The 20272-nt window shown below is 39.4% G+C and overlaps 1 protein-coding gene across 1 annotated transcript in view; it reads left to right on the top strand.

The window, feature by feature from the left end:
- The window catches only part of IMPG1 (interphotoreceptor matrix proteoglycan 1), a 109052-nt gene that overhangs the window by 32268 nt on the left and 56512 nt on the right, over nucleotides 1-20272 (top strand). The window contains exons 8-11 of the mRNA XM_077770166.1: nucleotides 117-137; nucleotides 1807-2054; nucleotides 3385-3461; nucleotides 4315-4393. Of these exons, the coding sequence (XP_077626292.1) occupies nucleotides 117-137; nucleotides 1807-2054; nucleotides 3385-3461; nucleotides 4315-4393 (425 nt within the window). The remainder of the gene's footprint in view (nucleotides 1-116; nucleotides 138-1806; nucleotides 2055-3384; nucleotides 3462-4314; nucleotides 4394-20272) is intronic.

A 20272-nucleotide genomic window follows, 5' to 3' on the forward strand; every position in this document is an offset into this window, starting at 1 on the left:
AAGAGAGAGAGAGAGAGAGAGAGAGAGAGAGATGAAATGATTCAATGGATATCTTAATAAATTTTATAAAAATTCTTTCTCCCTTGCATGTTCCCATTGCTCCTGGTGAAATGAAGACCGAAGAAAGGAAAAGATGGGTAATTTGGACTTTTCTAATATTTTGAAATATAGTGCCTTTTCCCCCACAGATTTATATACTGATCTTTTATAGGTAATTTTTACATATAAAACCTGGGATAAGCCCATGGCTTTTTATTAGTGTCTTATTTAAATGGGAGTAATTGCTGTAAACAATAAAAGAGAAAAGTTCTACAGAGGTATAGCTAATGAAATATGTATACAGAATTTTGTGATGCTTGAGTTACATGTCTGCCTTTACACATGTTTATTGTTTACTAATTTCTTCTCTACTTTAAACATAGACTCACTTCTATATTTAATTTTATCTCCATGTGTTGTATTGTTTTTCTTAAAGAGACACTGATTTGTATGAGCTTGAGATCCCACAGACTCTGAATCTATTGCTGGATTTATGTCTTCATTTGCTGATGTTAAAATTTAACCATGCTTAAATAATAAATTAGTAAATAAGTAATTATGCAATTACTTTGTAGTAAAAACAAATTCTTAAGTCAAAATTATTATGAGATAAGTATGTAAACATGATTTGATCAGTGAAAGTGTATCCTGTAAAATTCAAAATCTAATTAGAAAAACATAAAAATACCTTTCTCTGAGGCAAGCGTGTTTTAACAATTTCTTAAATGTCATTTGTGATGGGTAATTGTCTGTCTGAATGCACACTTGTACAAGCAGCCAACCTAAGTCTGGAATAAAGCAGAGAAACTAATTTGCTTCTTGGTTCCAAGGTCAGTTTGAATTGGGACAGAGCCCATGATACCGTGGGGAGCTCAGTAATAAGAATCTAGCTTTGGCTCCTATAATTGACTAGTGTAGATTCTAACTGATTGTGTGGCCCAAAGAACTGCCAAGAGTACACATTATCAGTTCCTGTGGCCTTTCAAACACTTTTGCATCCTTTTGTGTGGATTTATGGCATAAATTGAAAGGTAAAACCTGATCCTAGAGGACAGAGCTACAGAGACTCTTACTTCATTTTTATATGCAAAAGGCATTAAATCAATAAATATGATAATAAATATACTTAATCATATAGTACTTCCCTTTCTCTTTTTTCACACCTTTCTTCCAAGATGTTATCTCAAAAGCAGCTTGAGGGAAAAGATTATATTTAATTTAGAAATTTGTTCTTTAATTAAAAAATACTCTTGAAAGAAGCAGAGGAGAAATAACCTTAAAATTGAAGTTTTGACTTGGTTACAATATTACAATGTATAGAATACTGTCCCATTTCTATATCCTATGCTGCTGTTTCACAGACCTTCCTGAAGAAGGTTATTTGTAGAAAAAAAGACAATTCATCCTTCCTGCTGATTAGCACTGCATGACTTTGCTTATAAGACCACTAAAACTACTGGTCAACAATAGCAACTCTTGACAATTAATACTTTTTTATAAGGAATAAAGTAAAAATCCACGATCACTTGATTCAGTTAGTAGCCCCTCTTCAATCTGGCATTCTAAGGACTAAAATATAAGTCAATTGTTCTTCCACATTTCAAATTTCTAATAAACATTTAAACTAGTTTTGAAGTGGGATATTCTTTAAAAGCCCATCAGCAAAAAGGATGAAGCTGTCTTGAACCTTTATTAGCAACACAGTGACTGTCTTTATAAGGCATGTAACAATGGATCTGGGTAGAATGTGTCCTCTGCTGTCTACAGTTCAAGCTCCATTGAGATGCGACTTATGGCCACCTTTAAGAGAGACAGTGCAGAAGCTAAAAGTACAGCAAGTGACCTCCTTTCTTTTGATTCCAACAAAATTGAGAGTGAAGGAGTCCCTCATGGAATGATGGAGGAAGACAAGCAACCAGAAATCTATCTCACAGCTTCAGACCTCAAAAAGCTAATCAGCAGAGCACTAGAGGAAGATAAATCCTTGGATGTGGAAACAATTCAGTTCACTGATGGTCAGTAGGCAGTTTCATAGTTCTGGATTTATCCTCATTTTGACAGAGACACTAAGAGGTGTAGAATGTCTCAGGGTCACTTTATTTTACCTTGGGCCTTATAGAGTCAATCATCTGTGTGACAGGCACATCACATACGGTATCATTTCTCTTTCCTCACTCCAAACTGTGTCTCATTGGATGAGCCTTTGGTGCTACACCACATCAAAAATAGGTCTAAGAGAAGCCCAGAGTTTCAGTTCACTAGTTCAGCCACAGTCATGCAAGGAGTCCAGGTAGAAAGAAGCACCCATGGACAGTTCTGTTCCATTGGCACAACCCAGATTCCTACACCCAGTAAATTGGCTGAGTCCCAGAAGGAAATGGATGCCACATTATTAGAATAGAATAGGATAACATGATGAGAATTTGATAGAGGGACTGTTTATAAAGCCTTGCCCAAGACACAAAGGAATAGGACAGTTCCCTGGGACCAAAAGTAGCAAAGCTCCATTACCACCTCTAGGCATGAAGGATTTGCCTAATAGTCTAAGCCATCCCAAAGCCAGAGAGCAAAAAACCATTGATATAGTCCATATAAGTCAACATTCTAGGGCAGTGAGTAGCAGGGAGAGGAGAGAAGAGTGGATCTAAGAAGGTCAGGAAGATCATCAGGCACACTCAGCATTCTCAGAGGGTATCTGGAGGGACCCAGGAGCCTAGAACTCCTCACTAAGCCCAGCATTCTTGGTATAATAGAGTGACACTAGAAATGATGCTATTTTAGTATGATATGGCATGAAACTGGCATTCTCTGCCAGTTCTATTTCTCTGGTTTAGGCAGTAAAACTCAACACTGGAAAACATCAAAAGGTCTCTTGGGACAACATGCAGGGCAAGGGAATCTCCTTGGCAAGAAAATGGGGGGCTTCAGACTCATCTCAGAGACCATTTGGTACTCTGGTTTATCTCTGTTCAAACTTCTGAGATGCTCTGAGAATCAGGCTTTAAGGTAGAAGTAGAACTCTGGAAATGGCCCTTGGTTCCAGCATTTATTCTAGCTATTTCTTTCTTTGTTAGCTTAATTATATCTTCATCCCCACTGGCCTAGCCAATCAACCTGCTTGCTTGATCCAAATCTATACAATAAAACTAAACATCCTAAAAGTCCATTTAAATAACTGTTCTTATCACATAAACTTACAAAATGAAACCCCCTCTGCATTTGTCTTTCAATTTATTATTCAGATCAGTGACCATTAGTGTATGTGATGCTCATTTATGAATGATTTGCTATACCACTCCTTAAAAACTGATTATTGCCACAAACCTTGTGATTTTTCACCTGCAGAATTTTTGGGGTCATTGTCAAGTTCTGATCCCGACTTCCAGTCGGTGCTGCCCACACTCCTTGCCGATATCACAAAGGTAAATGAGTTTGTTCTTCAAATAGGAACAAAGCCTTCCACAGGGAAAAAAATCAGCTTAAAGACTGAACAGAACAAAATCTCCTTTGCCATGCTAATTTCAATTTTTTTCTGTATGTTACAGGCAGTAGTTGGTTGCCACTTTTATTTTCTGTGTTAATAGGATACAACTTACATTTCAAATACCCAGAAATTCAAAATTCTGTTCAATGTAGTTAGATCTTTGTTTCAATTAGTGTCAGGATTTGGTGTTTTAATAAAACAAACACATGTTCATGAACTGAAAAGAATACTTAAACAAGAATATATAATTTAATTTTGACTTTCAGAAATAAATATAAACATAAGTTTACTTTATAAGTTTGTTCTTATAAGGCCTTAAGGTCTTATCTATGTTTATTTGTGAGGGTTTCACAAGTATAATGTCTTCAAAGGTAAAAATAATAAATTCTGTAATAACTTTTGTATTTCATTTAAAGCTATGTCCATTTAATTTATGCCAAAAGTTATCAGTGGAGTATTGATAAATGGAAGTGCTGACTAAGCTCTATTCCCTCTTTAAATGAAGGAATTCATAAATTTAAACATGATGGGCAATTCATCATATTTCAGCTATTAGTTAACCCTACCTAGGCAGATTCAGTTAGTCAAGAAGGCAACTGATCATATTTTAACACTGTATCAATGCATGTTTTCCTTTCTATATCACATCCTATATCAGAATCCATAGTAGGTTCAAATCAATTATAAAATGATTTGCTTATATTTAAATGAAGGGAAAAATAGAGTGTAGTCTTCCCACATACAGGGAAATGTCACTTCTCAACATCTGTCTTTCTAAATTTATTCTTTAGGATGCTACTTTGAGTCCAAAACTTCCTGTTGATCAATCCAGGCTTGAGGCAGTGGATAGAACAGGACACAGTACACCTGGTGAGTTGTTGTTGTTTTTTTTTTTTTTTTTTACCACAAAGTCTATGTTAGCTAACAACTTCCTCTTTGAGGAATCCATCTATGACACTTCCTCCAAGACTAGTGATAAAGTCATCCTTGACCCAGGACAAGGTTTCCTCACACCAGCGTTTCAGCAGAAGAGCAATCCATTTAACCTCTTCTGTCAGTGTCCTTCCCTCAGCTCTAGGTAGGCCCTGGGCCTGCAAAGAGCACTGACACCACTTTCCTGATAGATCTGGTGAAAGAAACTGAAGTAAAAGCAGTACCAAATGCTACCCACACAGACCAGCCATATCTGTGAGGCTTCAAAACTAAAAATTCACCAGGTCAAGGTGGATCATAAGACAGAAGTCCATAGCAAGGGGCTATGGCAACGGTTGATTGGGCTTTTACAATCAATATATGTCCTCTCTTCACCACATACGGCCTGACCATTCATACTGTCTGTTCTTCTGTGTGGTTTCTTTCATGCCAGTTCGCTCATATGTAATTGATAAGTAAGGATGTCAGTAAACATTGAAATCCTCTTGGTTCACTTTTGAATTCCAAAAATGTTTATTTTTGAGACAATAGAGTTAAGCTTTATCACAGTTAAAGAAAAATTTTTAGCAATTTATGAAGACCTTAAGAAAAAAAAATGAAAATTCTGCAGCAGAGTCTTCTTTAGTGCAAGAAGGTGCTGATATAGTGGCTTCAGGAACCCTTATGTTTTCCGCTTTATACGGCTCTATGTTGAAACTGTAGGTAAAAATGTCTTTAAGGAAACATGAACCCCAGGTTATAAGGTTGATGAGGATGCACTGTGGTTCTAAGTGCAAATGACGGTGAAGATTTGTTATTGTTTATATTTTTAAATTTTTTCTATTAAAAAATTTTTTTATTCAAGTATAATTAACAAGTTAGTCTCAGGTGTACAGTATAATGATCCAACAATTCTATATACTTCTCAGTGCTCAATAATATAAGTGTACTCTTAATCTGCTCTATTTCACCCATTCCCCCCAAGCACCTACCATCTGGCAACCTATAGTTTTTTCTCTGTGCTTAAGAGTCTGGTTTTTTTGTTAGTCTCCTTTTTCCTTTGTTCATTTGTTGTTTCTTATGTTCCACATATAAGCTAAATCATGTGGTATTTGTCTTGCTCTTATTTATTTAACTTAGCGTTATACCCTCTAGGTCCATATATGTTAGTGCAAATGGCAAGATTTCATTCTTTTTTATGACTGAGTAATATTCCATTGTATATATCTCCTTTATACATTCATCTATCCAAGGATAGTTGGGTTGTTTCCATATCTTGGCTATTGTAAATAATGCTGCAGTAATCATGGGGGTACATATATCTTTTCAAATTCTTGAAATTTTCATTTTCTTTTGGTAAATACCCAATAGTGTAACTACTGGATCATATGGTAATTTTATTTTTAATTTTTTGAGGAAACTTTATACTGTTTTCCACATAGCTGAATAAGTTTACATTCCTACCAAAAGAGTATGACGGTTACTTTTTTTCCACATCCCTGCCAATACTTATTAATGCTTGTGTTTTTTATTTTAGCCATCCTGACAAGTAGTCAGGTGGTATCTCATGGTGGTTTTAATGTGCATTTCCCTGATGAGTAGTGATATTGAGCATCCTGTCTTGTATCTATTAGCCACCTGTATGTTTTCTTTGGAAAAATGCCTATTCAGGTCCTCTGCCCATTTTTTAATTGGATTATTTGCTTTTTGGTGTTGAGTTGTATAAGCCTTTATATATGTTAGTTATTAACCCCCTATCAGATCTATCATTTACATATATCTTCCCCATTTGGTGGGCTACCTTTTTGTTTTGTTGATGGTTTCCTTCATTGTGCAAAAGCTTTTTATTTTGGTTTGGTCCTAGTAGTTTAATTTTGCTTTTGCTTTTGTTTCCCTTGCCAGAGGAGACTTATCGGAAAAAATGTTTCTATAGCTGATGTCAAATTATTATATTATGACTGATGTTTTTAATAGGATTGTTACTGTTTTAGTTAGGACTCTCTTTACAAAATTCTACAGGTTTTGAGTGATCTACCTCAATCTTATTTTCCTAATAAACATGCCATGTGTAATTAGTATGAAATTTTGTGAAATACAAGGTTTTTCACAAATACATATATGGCATGCAAGAAGAAGCACCCATACAGATTGTATTTGGCTTACATGATTACCAGTGAATAAGTGTTAACTGCATGATCCAATTACTTATTGCTGCATTATAAACGATCCCCAAAGTTTGTGGCTTAAAACAGTAATCATTTATTTTGCTCATAAATCTGAAATGTGGGCAGGGATCTGCTGGGACAACCCTTCTGGGCCCCATTTGTGTCAACTAAAATATCTCAAGCTAACGGGTATTGAACATCTTTTTCCAAGTTGGTTCACTCACATGACTGGCCAATCAGTACTCAACCACAGCTCTTGGCTGGTTGGTGGGGCGTGGAGTGGGACTCATTTTTTCTCTATGTAGGCCTCTTCAACAGGGCTGCTTGGACATCCTTAAGGCTTGGCAGCATGGGTTCAAAGACTCAATATTGCAAGAGGCAGAAGGTAGAAGCTGCCAATCTCTTGCCTACTCAGAATCAGTGTCACTGCATCCAATTCTAATGGCTAGACAGCCATAGAGCTCATCTCCATTCAGGAAGAGGGAGCATAGACCTTATCTGTTGATGGGAGAAGTTTCAAAAACCTTATGGCCATTTATGAACAACTGCAATCCATATCAACCACTATTTTGACTTTCAAATTATTTAAAAGTTGGTTGTGTAAGACAAAACAAACCTTTTTGTTTGTGATAGTAAATGCTCACTGGATTCCTTTCTTTCATTGTGATATCATAAAACCTTATTAAAGATCAGCATTTCAGGTAGATTAATAAAAATGACACTGTATGATGAGTGTGTTATTGTATTTGCAAAATTGCTTTACTGTTCTCATTATATTTATATATTCCTTCCACTCATGGTTATAGTTTAGAACACTAAAGCGGGAAGGAATCTTAGACATAATCTAGTTCAGCTACTGTGCTTTGTGGATAAGAAAGTCAAGACTAGAAATGCGAGGTGCTTGCTCAAGGTCACACTATAGCTGGTCGCAAAGCCAGAACTGTCAGTCAGGGTTTGTCTGCCTACTAAATTATGTTTGGCTTAAGTACCCCTCATTAAAAAAAATATTCCCTCAAATTTGCTTTGCCTTTCAACCAGAGCTTCTTTTCTCTCAATGTCACTACACTGCCAGTTTTTTTTTTTTTTAAAGTTTCACCTCTAACCACACATTACAGGGACACAACTTCCACAAAAATCACTGATGGCTTCCTAATTAATCAATTTAGCAGCCTCATTTCCATCTTTAATTTACTTGATATTTCTGGCAAGGACTTCTGTTGACCACTCCCTTCCTAAAACTTTTTCTTCATTTGGCTTCGACAAAATGATTTCTTGGTTCTTCTCATATTTTCTGATTCCTCCTCCTCGACCTCCTGCACTGTGGCTTATTATTAGAATTTTTTACACATGGGGGAGGGGCAGAGAGAGAGAGAGAGAGAAAGAGAGAGAGAGAGAGAGAGAGAGAGAATCCCAAGCAGACCCCATGCTCTCAGCACAGAGCCAGACATGGGGCTTGATCTCATGAACCCATGAGATTATGACTGAGCCAAAATCAAGAGCCAGACAATCAACTAAGGGGTGCCTGGGTGGCTCAGTCGGTTAAGCATCCGACTTCAGCTCAGGTCATGATCTCATGGTTCATGGGTTCGAGGCCCCCCGTCGGGCTCTGTGCTGACAGCTAGCTCAGAGACTGGAGCCTCCTCCGGATTCTGTGTATCCCTCTCTCTCTGAGCCTCCCCCACATGCTCTGTCTCTCTTGTCTCTCAAGAATGAATAAACGTTAAAAAAATTTTTTTTAATTATGGAAGAAAAGATAAAGCAAAAAAAACCCCCAAAACTCAGAATAACTCTTTTGGAGTAATAAAACAATTTTGGATGGTGTTTTGTACAACATTGTGAATTTACAAATTCATGATTACTGAATTGTTCACTTTAAAATTTTATGTTATTTTTCTTTTTTCTTTAAACATGTATTCATTTTTGAGAGACAAAAAGAGATAGAGTGTGAGTGGGGGAGGGGCAGCGAGAGGGAGACACAGAATCAGAAACAGGCTCCAGACTCTGAGCTGTCAGCACAGAGCCCAAGGTGGAACTTGAACTCACAGAAGATGAGATCATGACCTGAGTTGAAGTCAGACGCTGAACCAACTGATCCACCCATGCGTCCCCAAAATTTTATGTTTTTTTCACCTCAATAATTTTTTCTTAGTTTATTATCAAGTTGGTTTTCATATAACACCCAGTGCTCATCCCAACAAGTGCCCTCCCCCATTGCCCATCACCCCCCTTCCCCTCTTCCCCACCCCGATCAGCCCTCAGTTTGTTCTCAGCATTCAAGAGTCTCTTATGGTTTGCCTCCCTCTCTCTCCCCAACTATTTTCCCCCTTCTTCTCCCCCGTGGTTCTCCGTTAAGTCCTCCTAATCCTCCTATACGTGCAAACATATGGTATCTGTCCTTCTCTGCCTGACTTTTTTCACTCAGCATAACACCCTCAAGTTCCATCCATGTTGCTACACATGGCCAGATTTCATTCTTTCTCATTGCCATGTAGTATTCCATCGTATAGATAAACCACATCTTCTTTATCCATTCATCAGTTGATGGATTCTTAGGTTCTTTCCATGTTTTGGCTATTGTTGAGAGTGCTGCTATGAACATTGGGGTCCATGTGCCCCTATGCATCAGCACTCCTATATCGCTTGAGTAATTTCCTAGCAGTGCTATTGCTGAGTCATAGGGGGGTTCTATTGTTAATTTTTTGAGGAACCCCCACACTGTTTTCCAGAGGGGCTGCATGAGTTTACATTCCTACCAGCAGTATAGGAGGTTTCCCATTTCTCCACATCCTCGTCAGCATCTATAGTTTCCTGATTTGTTCACTTTAGCCACTCTGACTGGTGTGAGGTGGTATCTCAGTGTGGTTTTGATTTGTTATTTCCCTGATGATGTTCACCTCAATAATTTAAAAAAAATCAGATGACTCTGTAGGGAAAATTGTATACAAAATAACCATTAAAGTTCTATAAGTTTGCTTTGGATAGCTCACGAATTTGCCTCTGAGTTTCTTAGCACTTCTTTCACTGGAGATGCATAATGAATTCCAAAGCCCAGTTCATTACAGCAGTTCTATGAGGGGCTAGGTGCTGATAGTCTGCCTTAATTCAAGGATTGATTTCAGAGTATCTAGAGGAATAAATGTGCTGCATAACTTTTAGTCAATGTCCCATAAATAAAAATTATATCTCATAACTCAGCTTTTGATTAGTATTGACCAAGAAGCACTTCATTTGCTGACATGGGCCTAGAGTGCAAATATTCTATGTTGCCAATTAAAGGCAGACCCATATGCTTTCATAATCAGCTCAGCTGGGGAGAGAAATGCCATGCCTTAGTGAAAAATGAAGACTCTCACTAAGAAGTATCCTGATAAAAAGGCATTTCACTTATATACACAGAAATGGGGAGGGGGTGGGAGATGAGCACCGTAGACAAGACCAAAGCTTCCCTCCCTCATAAGGCAGTTCTGAGTCTTTTCCATGCATGTAAAGTGACAACTAGGACTCCAAAATTCTGAACCATGGTATTACTGAGATAATTTTAGCTTGGAAAATTTTTAAGGTTAATGTCACCAAACGCCCACCAAGCCATTAAAATCTCAATAAAACACTCATAGAAATCTCTCAGTTTAAGCAGTTTGATTCAGTAGTTAATCCCTTGAGATAAAGTACTTGCAAAATATGCCTCTAGAGCACTAAATGAGTTGTTATCTTCTATAAAATTCTGAGATCTTTTATTATTAACATATTTTAGGGTAGTTGGTTCTAAGCCATTTTTTCTTACAGAGCCAATTAAGTGTTAAGATCAATTAAGATCCAATTTCATAAAAATGAGAGTGTAAAGTATCAGAGAAGCTCAATATCCTGTCTTCTTCATAACATGCATCCAACTTGTTCAAAAATTTTATTGGGGTACCTGGGTGGCTCAGTTGTTTAATTGTCTGACTTTGGCTCGGGTCATGATCTCACAGTTCGTGGGTTCAAGCCCTGCATCTAGCTCTGTGCTGACAGGTTAGAGCCTGAAGCCTGCTTCAGATTCTGTGTCTCCCTCTCTTTCTCTGCCCCTCTCTTGCTGTGCCCCTTCTTTCTCTCTCTCAAAAATAAATAAACATTTAAAATAAATTTATCAACATATTTTAAGTTTATTTATTTTTTGAGAGAGACAGAGAGAGTGCCAGCAGGGAAGGGGCAAAGAGAGAGGGAGTGAGAGAGAATCCTAAGCACACTCCGCGATGTCAACACAGAGCCCAATGTGGGCCTCAAACCCATAAAACTGTGAGATCATGACCTGAGGTGAAATTAAGAGTCAGATGCTTAACCGACTGAGCCACCCAGGCACCCCAATTTCATAACCTTTTTGTGGTTTGGTGTGGTTTCATTTGTTTTAGATGTGTGTAGGCAGCAATGCTTTTTTCATTTCACTCATTAGAATGATCATCTGGTCTATCTCTCCAGTGTTCTCTCTCCCAAGTTACACTATTCTCATTTGCTGGACATTCCATTTAAGTTGTAAGCCAGATCCCTTAATAAATTGCAATATTTTAAATGCTGAAGAAACAAACTTCAGGCAGAGCTATTCTGCTATTGGACATTGTTTTGTCTTTTATTTCACTGTATTAGTCTGGATTCTCCAGAGGAATATAATCAATAGGAGATTTATATCAATATCTATATCTGATTAATATCAGGAATTCACTCATGCGGTTATGGAGGCTAAGAAGTCCCAAGATGTACAGTGAGCAAGCTGGAGACCCAGGGGAGCCAATGGCATGAGGTCCAGGCTGAGTTGAAGTCCAGAGGCAGGAAAACCAGTGCCCCAGCTCAAACACAGTCCAGCAAAGAAGAGAATTCTCCCTTACTTAGCCTTTTGTCCCTGTTCAGACCTCCCACTGAGTAGATGAGACCCGTATTAGGGAGGGCAATCTGCTTTACTCCATCTACGTGTTCAAATGTTAATTGCATCCAGCAATGTCCTCACAAACATACCCAGAATAATCTATAACCAAATATCTAGGCACCCCATGGCCCAGTCAAGTTGATACATAAAATTGGCTATCGCATCCCATGTAGGTAATAACATAAAATCATCACACATTTGTAAATTTTCTTAATCTCACACTCAGCATTTGACTCCTTTGTCAGCAGTCAGTGGAATGAGCTAAACTGAATGAACTCAACAGAGAACACAGCTGCTAATGTTCCACGAGGTTAAGGATTCGGTCTGTCTCTACTTTTTGCAATATCATCAGTGTCTGGCCAGGTGCTTGGCACATACTAGGCAAGTGATTAATATATGCTGATTGACTGAAGGAATAAATGAATGAATTTGTATCATAGTGCCTCCATGGAAGTCAGAATCGATAGGAATAATTTGATTATTTCCCTTTTTGCCCTACCTACTAAGAAGCTCCGAGAGAGCCAATTCAATGACCCAAAAACAGTAGTCTGCTGTCTATTCTGTTCACACCACCTGCCACTGCCAAAATATGCCCTCCATATTCATGCTTTTGTGACTTTGCACAAATTATTTTCTCTCATGCCTATAATTCGCTTCCATTCTTTTAGCCTGATGATCTCCTACTTATGCTTTAAGTTCCAGCTAATATGCCACCTCTTCTGTAAAGCTTTCCCAACTGCTCCCTGAAAAGACTCATAATTACCATCTGTTCCCTGACTCCATAATGAAAAAGTATATATAGTGCCATCAAATATTTACCACTCGGTATTGAAATTACATCTATGCATGTGTGATATCCCTCCAAGACTGAATTCCTGAAATGAAAGAACATGTTTAAAAAAAGAATCCTGGGGCACCTGAGTGGGGGCTCAGTTAGTTGTGCTACTGACTCTTGATTTTGGCTCAGGTCATGATCTCATGGTTCCTGGTTCAAGCCCTACATTAGGCTCCATGCTGACAGTGTGGAGCCTGCTTGGGATTCTCTCTCTTTCCCGCTCTCTCCGCCCCTCCCCTGCTTCTCTCTCTGTCTCTCTCTCTCTCCCCCCCCCGCTTCCTCCCAAAATAAATGAATAAACTTTTTAAAAAATCCTGCACAGAACACAGTGTCTGGTGCATGATTGGGGTTTCATAACTATGCATTATTGTTGTTGAGCCTAATGAACCTATCTATCACTGTTTTTAGACTGTAAACTCCTAGAAGATATGCCCCACTCTGCGTCAGTCCTCACACAGCTCAAGACAACCTGACATGTAAGGTGATGCAAGGTGATAGTCCTCCCAGAGAAATACTTTTATCAAAATAAGAGTCCTGAAGAACTTTAAACAGCCCCACCACATATGATATATTAACTACCACACTGATTAATGTGTAGGTATGAAGTGAAAGAAATATGTAAGCCAAAAACTTTTCATATCCTAACTCTTAATCGTGAAGGCCTGGCAAAGATGTTATTTAAATCATTCCCCTTGAGGATGAAAAGATATTGGTAAGACTTGGAAAGATTTCTAAGAAAAACTCAGCTGAACTTTAAACCACTGTGGTCAATATTTTTGCCTTTTCTTCCTTGTATGTGTAAATTGAAGATCAAACAGTAAGTTTCCGTAATGGGAATATGCTGCTGATAAAAATTATTCAGAGGGATCCAGGAGGAAAATGCCATCTGAAGGAAGGACGGAATAGCCAGTCAGCATTACTCTTTGTCCATGAATGCAATCTTCACAGTTCCCGGGGAAAGATCAACAGTGAACTGAAGTCCTTCCAACTCTCAAATCTGGTCATTCTAGACTTAACCTAGATGGCAAGTGAGATAGCACTGTCCTTCAAAACTTAAGTTTGGGAAGTTCAGTGCCCTAAATTCGGCAATTCCCTGACTTTGTGCCCTCTGTGGATTTCACATTACCCCCGTGCTGCACCATGCTGGTCAGCCCTCTATTCTCTCAAAACTCCCTCAGTGACCATTCCTTTTCCAGGCTCTTCCCAACTCCCTCATCAAATTATGAATCTATTGCTTTGTGCAGAGCAGTAGTCTGTTTAATCTCTTTCTAACATTTTACTGAACTGAGACCACATGTTTCTAAGATCAATTTTGCCAGTCCTGCAAGAGCAAAAGCAGGCAGAAGCAGCTGTCATTAGAAATTGCATCTTTTCGGGCTCCTGGGGGCTCAGTCGGTTTTGCATCCGACTTTGGCTCAGGTCACGATCTCATGATTTGTGAGTTTGGTTCATGAGTCTAAGCCCCACATCAGGCTTGCTGCAGTCAGCGCAGAGCCCTCTTCTGATCCTCTGTCCCTCTCTCTCTCTTTGCCCCGCCCCACCTCTCTCTGTCTCAAAAATAAATAAAACATTTAAAAAATTTTTCATCTTTCCCTTCCTTCCACCCTTGCAGTCATCACTTGAACATACTCACTCACATATTCAGAGGATGCGTACCAAGCAGTGTTCAGTAACTCTCAGCAACTTCATCTCATCTTACTGCTACCATTTCTACTTCTACTTTCTACTTCTTTCCTCCTTCCTCAGGGGAGCTCTCTTTTTCCTCCATAGCACTTAAGTTCATTCTCTTGTTTTACCTCATTTAGCACTGGTACACACTGGTTTTTTTTCCCCAAGGCTCCATATAGATTCCCTGCATATCTTTAGATGAGAGACTGGCCCATCACAGATGAGCTGCAGGGGCACTATAGGCTACAGATCCAAGCCAACTCTTCATGTGCCAGTAAACCAGAGTGAAAAGATTTCAACAAGTCCACCTAGTTAGTAGTGGCTCTCTGGGAGGCTGTGCTTATTTTATTCATTTAACAAGTATTTATGTTGTGTTTATTAGGTACAGGGGATAAAATGGTAGATAAAGCTTACACTTCATGACTGTCATGGCTTGAGTCTCCCACAAAACAGATCCTGAGATGAGGATTTGAATATAAGGAGGTGTTTTGGAGATGATCCTAGGAAACCCAGTAAAGGAACAGGGAAGTAAAATAAGAAAGCGAGGGGCGCCTGGGTGGCTCAGTCGGTTAAGGGTCCGACTTAGGCTCAGGTCATAATCTCCCTGTTCGTGGGTTCACATCGGGCTCTGTGCTGGCAGCTCAGAGCCTGGAGCCTGTTTCGGATTCTGTGTGTCCCTCTCTCTCTGCCTCTTTCCCACTCATGCTCTGTCTCTCTCTGTCTCAAAATTTATAAAAAAAATTTTTTAATAAAAAAATAAAAGAAGAAAGGGAAGGAAACCAATATAGGCAATTAGCCCTATGACCGCTGGAGCTCATCAGTGGTGTGCTGGTAAATTTTTAATAACCATTCCTGAAAAAGGGGGGCAGGGATATATATGCATACAAAAATTTATTACAAAATTTGGCTGATACAAAAGATACTATGTAGAGGTGCCTGGGTGGTTCAGTCGGTTGTGTCCAACTCTTTGGCTCAGGTCATGATCACACGGTTCATGAGATCGAGCCCCATGTCGAGGTCTGTGTGCCCACAGCGAGGAGGTTACTTGGAATTCTCTCTCTCTCCCTCTCTCTCTCTGTCCCTCCCTCACTCATCCTGTGTGCATTCTCTCTGTCTTTCAAAATAAATTAATCAACTTAAAAAAAATGAAGGATGCACAATTTATAAATTATACACACACACACACACACACGTTATTATCAATGCTAAAGAGCCAAGTGATTTTCCCAAGAAAATAATATTTAAAAAGAGATCTGAATGACAGCAAGACAAAAACAAAACTTGGGGAGGGCTGGTTTTGGGCTGAGGGGAGCAGGCGAAGCTAGAAGTAGCATGACAAATTGAAGGAAAGCCAAGCCAACGTAGCTAGAGCACAAGGAGTTGGAGAGAGTTAGAAAACAGCAAAGCTTGAAAAACGCAGAGCTTTATAAGCCCTGTTAATAATCATTAAAGGGTTGTAAGCAAAAGAAGGATACATCAAATCTGAGTTTAAATAGATCTTACTGCATTGTGGAGAATTGGCTGGAGGTGGGAAAAAGCAAGCAATCAGTTAGAAGAGTCTTAACAACAATCTGGGCTAGAAATGTTGATAGCTTGGACTTGGGTGATAGAAGGGAAGATGAACAAAAGTAAATTGATTGAGTGATATTTAAGTGGTAAAACCATTATGAAGAATTCTGAAGCCATGAATAGGTTCAGCAAGAAAGCCTGACCTGATTAATGAGCAGTGTCTGCTACAGGCTCATCAGTGGGAAGTGGTTATGTATGTGTCTGCAGTGTCTGTGAGGAGGCTAGTGAACTCTCAGGTGTCCAAATATTTCCTTCCTGTTACCACTTTATGGTCACGGGACTAGTGAGCACATCCTTAGATATGCCAACCTTTGCTGGTTCTCAGATCCTTGACGTGGTCACTTTTATCACTTCCATCCATTTTTGTTGGCTTACATTTACATAAAGAGGAAGATTGATAACTATCCATTATTGGCAATTCTTTTGGTCAATCTGTCAAGTATTTTACAGAGGCAATAGAAGGCCAATAAATATAGGAAACTGTGCTGCATAAATAAGTGAATATAATGATTCATAGAGACTTAGGAATTCTCTTTATGACCTGCTTTAGGAAACTATTTCTGGGATTACTTTGTTTTTTTAAATTTTTTTGTTTTATTTATTTTTGAGACAGTGACAGAGCACGAGTGGGGGAGGGGCAGAGAAAGAGGGAGACACAGAATCTGAAGCAGGCTCCAGGCTCTGAGCTGGCAGCACAGAGCCCAGCGTGGGGCTGGAACCCACCAACCGCCAGATTATGACCTGAGCGAAAGTCAGACACTTAACCGACTGAGCCTCCCAGGTGCCCCCCAATTACTTGAAATCTATAGAGCTAGTAGCATCTATGTGGACTTGATCCACGTATCTATCCCACTTTAAAGGTTTCATTCCGACAACCATGTGGATTTTGTTTGTTTAATTTCAGTTTTTGGTATCTGTCGTATTCATTTTTGGTTTAGCATCTGCCGTGTCACTTCTCGTTTCTTGGAGTGGCCACTAGCGTCCTGCAGTTGTATTTGTACTTCACTCGGTGTAGCTGCAATGCCAGGACCGCACCAGTGCCGGAAAACCAGCATGCAGCAGCTCTTGGCTCAGCAAGGAGTGTGACCCGCACGATGGAGCACCATGGCCCCTTCACAGATTATCTGGATGCAGTCTTGTTTCTGTTTCCTTTCACACCTGGTGGCACTGAAACAATGAGAACAAACTTGTTGAGCCCTGGTCCCTGGATAATCCTTCAGTAGAAAACAGCTCTAATGACTAGGAGAATGTCTCTGCATAAATAAGCCCTGAAATGAATTTCACAATGAAGCCATTGTGACAACTTTAACAGAAATTTTAACTTAAAAACCTATCACTCCATTATTACATGTGGACAATAGAGAAAGTTTTCAGGAAGAAAAGTAAGACAAAAAGAAATTAAGGTGACAATGCACGGGGAAAATATTTTAGGAAATGCATCACCATCGATAGCACCATGCTATCATTAGGATAAGAATGCACGGCCACATATGTCTGCAATGTTTCCAAGACCTAGATTTAGGGGTAAATTAAGATTTCATATTGAACAACTCTTAATTACAGCAGTACCAGGACTTCAGCATGGTTGTCCAATAAGCAGAGAGAATAGCTCCGAAGAAGATTAAGTTCACACTAGATGACAGTGCACTTTACATTATTTTCTTTTTGTTTTGAATGGTTTATATATTTTTTGAGGGAGAGAGAGCTTGTGAGCGCATGTGCAAGAGGGGGAGGGGAAGAGAGAAAGGGGGACAGAGGATCCGAAGTGAGCTCTGTGCTGACAGGCTGATAGCAACGAGCCTGATGTGGGTTTCGAGCTCACCAACTGCGAGATCATGACCCTAGCTAGAGTCAACCACTCAACCAATTGAACCACACATGTGCCCCTCCATTATTTTCTTTATGCAAGACCTACATATATGAGATAGGAACAGTGTAAGATTTTACGTATAACGTATAAAGACTACTTAAAATGTTTTTCTGGATGAAGCTTATGTGTATAACTGTCTTAGATCACAAGAGAAGAAAATCAGTGACAAGCAGAAGCGTCAAAGGAGGCACATACCCCAAAGGGAGCATAGGGTTCTGCCAAAGAAAAGGGACATGACCTTCCAAGTAGAATAAGTTTCATGAGAAAAAAACGCAGAGGTTGGGGTATGATACAGAGAAATATACAGGTTATGGATAAGGATATGGATAAGCAGGGCCTTAAAAGTCAGAAAAAAAGTTTCTTCTGAGTTCTCCGGAAATAAAGGGGAATGATGAAAATGAGGCTTAGGAAAGTTAGTCTGGCCACAGTTTGGTGGATGAAAAGTAGTGAGGGATTTTGTCCCATATCTGATGTATAGCTTCAGGGCCATGGTAGAGTGGAAGAAAAAAGAGAAACAAAAGATTTTATTTAAAATTAAAATAAAGTTTAAACGTAACATAGCATTACATAACATAACATTAAGCAGGTATTACTTGAGATACTGATGGGTAGAGGAGAAGAATGGGTTGAAGGGTCTGGATCACCACAGGGTTGAGCACCTCTGTGGTCATCCATGTTCTACACGAGATACCAAATTTCTTCCCACCTTAGAATTTAAAGCCTAATAGAACACAAGACCAACGTGTCTCTGTATGTGTTCTCTCTGTCTCTTTCTCCCCTCTCCTTTCCTTCTTCTCTTTCTCTCTTTGAAAAATCAGTACAAGTCAGGGAAAGGGAGTTTTCTAATATGTATTAGGAAGCCCCAACTTAAGTGATTAGAATTTTACATAGAGGTAAATTGAACTTTACATACAGGTAAGTCAAATGTTCAAGTGTTCATTACGGTATTAGTCAGGGTTCTCCAGAGAAACAGAACCAGTAGGGGTGTGTGTGTGTGTGTGTGTGTGTGTGTGTGTGTGTGTAGACAGAGAGAGACAGTGAGACTGAGATTTATTTTAGGGGATTGACTTAGGCAGTTATGGAGGCTGGCAAGTCTAAATATGCAGGATAGATAGACAGGCTAGCAACCCAGGGAAGAAGTCAGTTTGCAGAACTTCCATTTCCTCTGAGAAGGACAGATTTTTTGTCATTTGGTTATTTTTAAAATGTTTTTAATGTTTATTTATTTTGAGAGAGACAGAAACAGAGACAGAGTGTGAGTGGGGAAGGGGCAGAGTAAGAATCTGAAGCAGGCTCCAGGCTCTGAGCTCCCAGCACAGAGCCAGATGCGGGGCTCAAACTCACAGACCGTGAGATCATGACCTGTGCTGAAATCAGATGCTTAACCGACTGAGCCAGCCAGGCTCCCCAGTCTTTTGGTTATTTTTAATTAAGACCTTGAACTGATTGAGTGAAGCCTACACACAGTAGAGAGGGAAATCTGCTTTGCCCAGAGTCTACTGATTGAAATGTTAATTCCATCTAAAAAATATCTTCACAGAAACATCTAGAATAATGTTTGACCAAATATCTGGGTATTATGCCTAGCCAGCTTGATGCATAAAATTAATCACAGTATGTCTTGAATGAGCTCCACATAGTAGGATAAAAAAACAGAGGGTGCTTCATACATTAGGTCAGCAGAAAAAATTGCAAAGCCAGAACTAGAACTGGTAGAATCAGGTCATAATTGGACAATTCATCTGGTACCAGGGGAAAACAGGTGACCTGATGGAATACTCTTAATCATAATGGAAAAGGTGTATGTCAATAGTGATAATGGGTAGTCGGTATTTGCAGAATTGAAAGGAGCCCCTGATAGAAGAAGAAGGGACAAGAAATACACGCCTAGCAATGGAATGAGACTAAAGGGAAAGCTGTCCAGAAGAAAGCCATGACAGGAGAGGTACAGGGTGTCAAGGCTAGGCGGGCAGGGTGGCATGTAATCAATTCCACAGTCACTCATTCCCACCATGTATCCCTTCCCAACTTACTGGGATATGATGCATTCATAGCTACAAGGATCTCGGTACTCTTATCTGCCCTCACACAAAGTGATAGAACCAGGGAGGGAAGTCCCCTCTTTTGTCCACCTTTACAGAGAATATGAAGCACCAGTCATGAAAATGATTTGAGGCCAGACAGTAACCAGGAGCAGACAAAGTCACTTTTGAGACACTTTTGGGAAGGAATGTCACCTTGGATCCTATTGTGGAGAATCACAGGTTTACCATATAATCAGCCCTTCAATCAAAGAAACAGCTCTCACACTGAAGGAAAGTAACATCTCTAGCAATCTTAAAGTAGAAATAGGAATGGCATTTTAAGGGGATTGGAAGACATGGGTAGAAACTCCCATGAATAATCTCTTGTAGTTTTTCAGTTTTAAGGAGAGTGCCTGGGTGGCTCAGTCGGTTGAGCATCTGACTCTTGGTTTTGACTCAGGTCATGATCTCACAGTTCATGAGTCTGAGCTCATTGGGCCCTGTGCCATCAACGAGGAACCTGCTTGGGATTCTCTCTCTCCCTCTTTCTCTGCACCTCCTGCACTTGTTCTCTCTCTCAAAATAAATAAATAAACTTAATTAAAAAAAAAGAAGATGAAACTGCATTTCTAAAGGTGTCAGTAGATTACAAGTTAGGTGCCGTGGTCAGTTTATAGAAGGGGGTCTACACAGGCAGCTGAGCAGACTTTGCAATTGTCATACAGTTCTGCTCAAAGTGACAGGGCCCATCCTCCATCTGACCTTAAAAATGTAAAAGTCAGGAAAATGCGATCCTGATCTTTAAATAGATC

This window comes from Crocuta crocuta, unplaced genomic scaffold (genome assembly GCF_008692635.1).
Source record: "Crocuta crocuta isolate KB4526 unplaced genomic scaffold, BGI_CrCroc_1.0 scaffold270, whole genome shotgun sequence".
NCBI classification, from domain to species: Eukaryota; Metazoa; Chordata; class Mammalia; order Carnivora; family Hyaenidae; genus Crocuta; species Crocuta crocuta.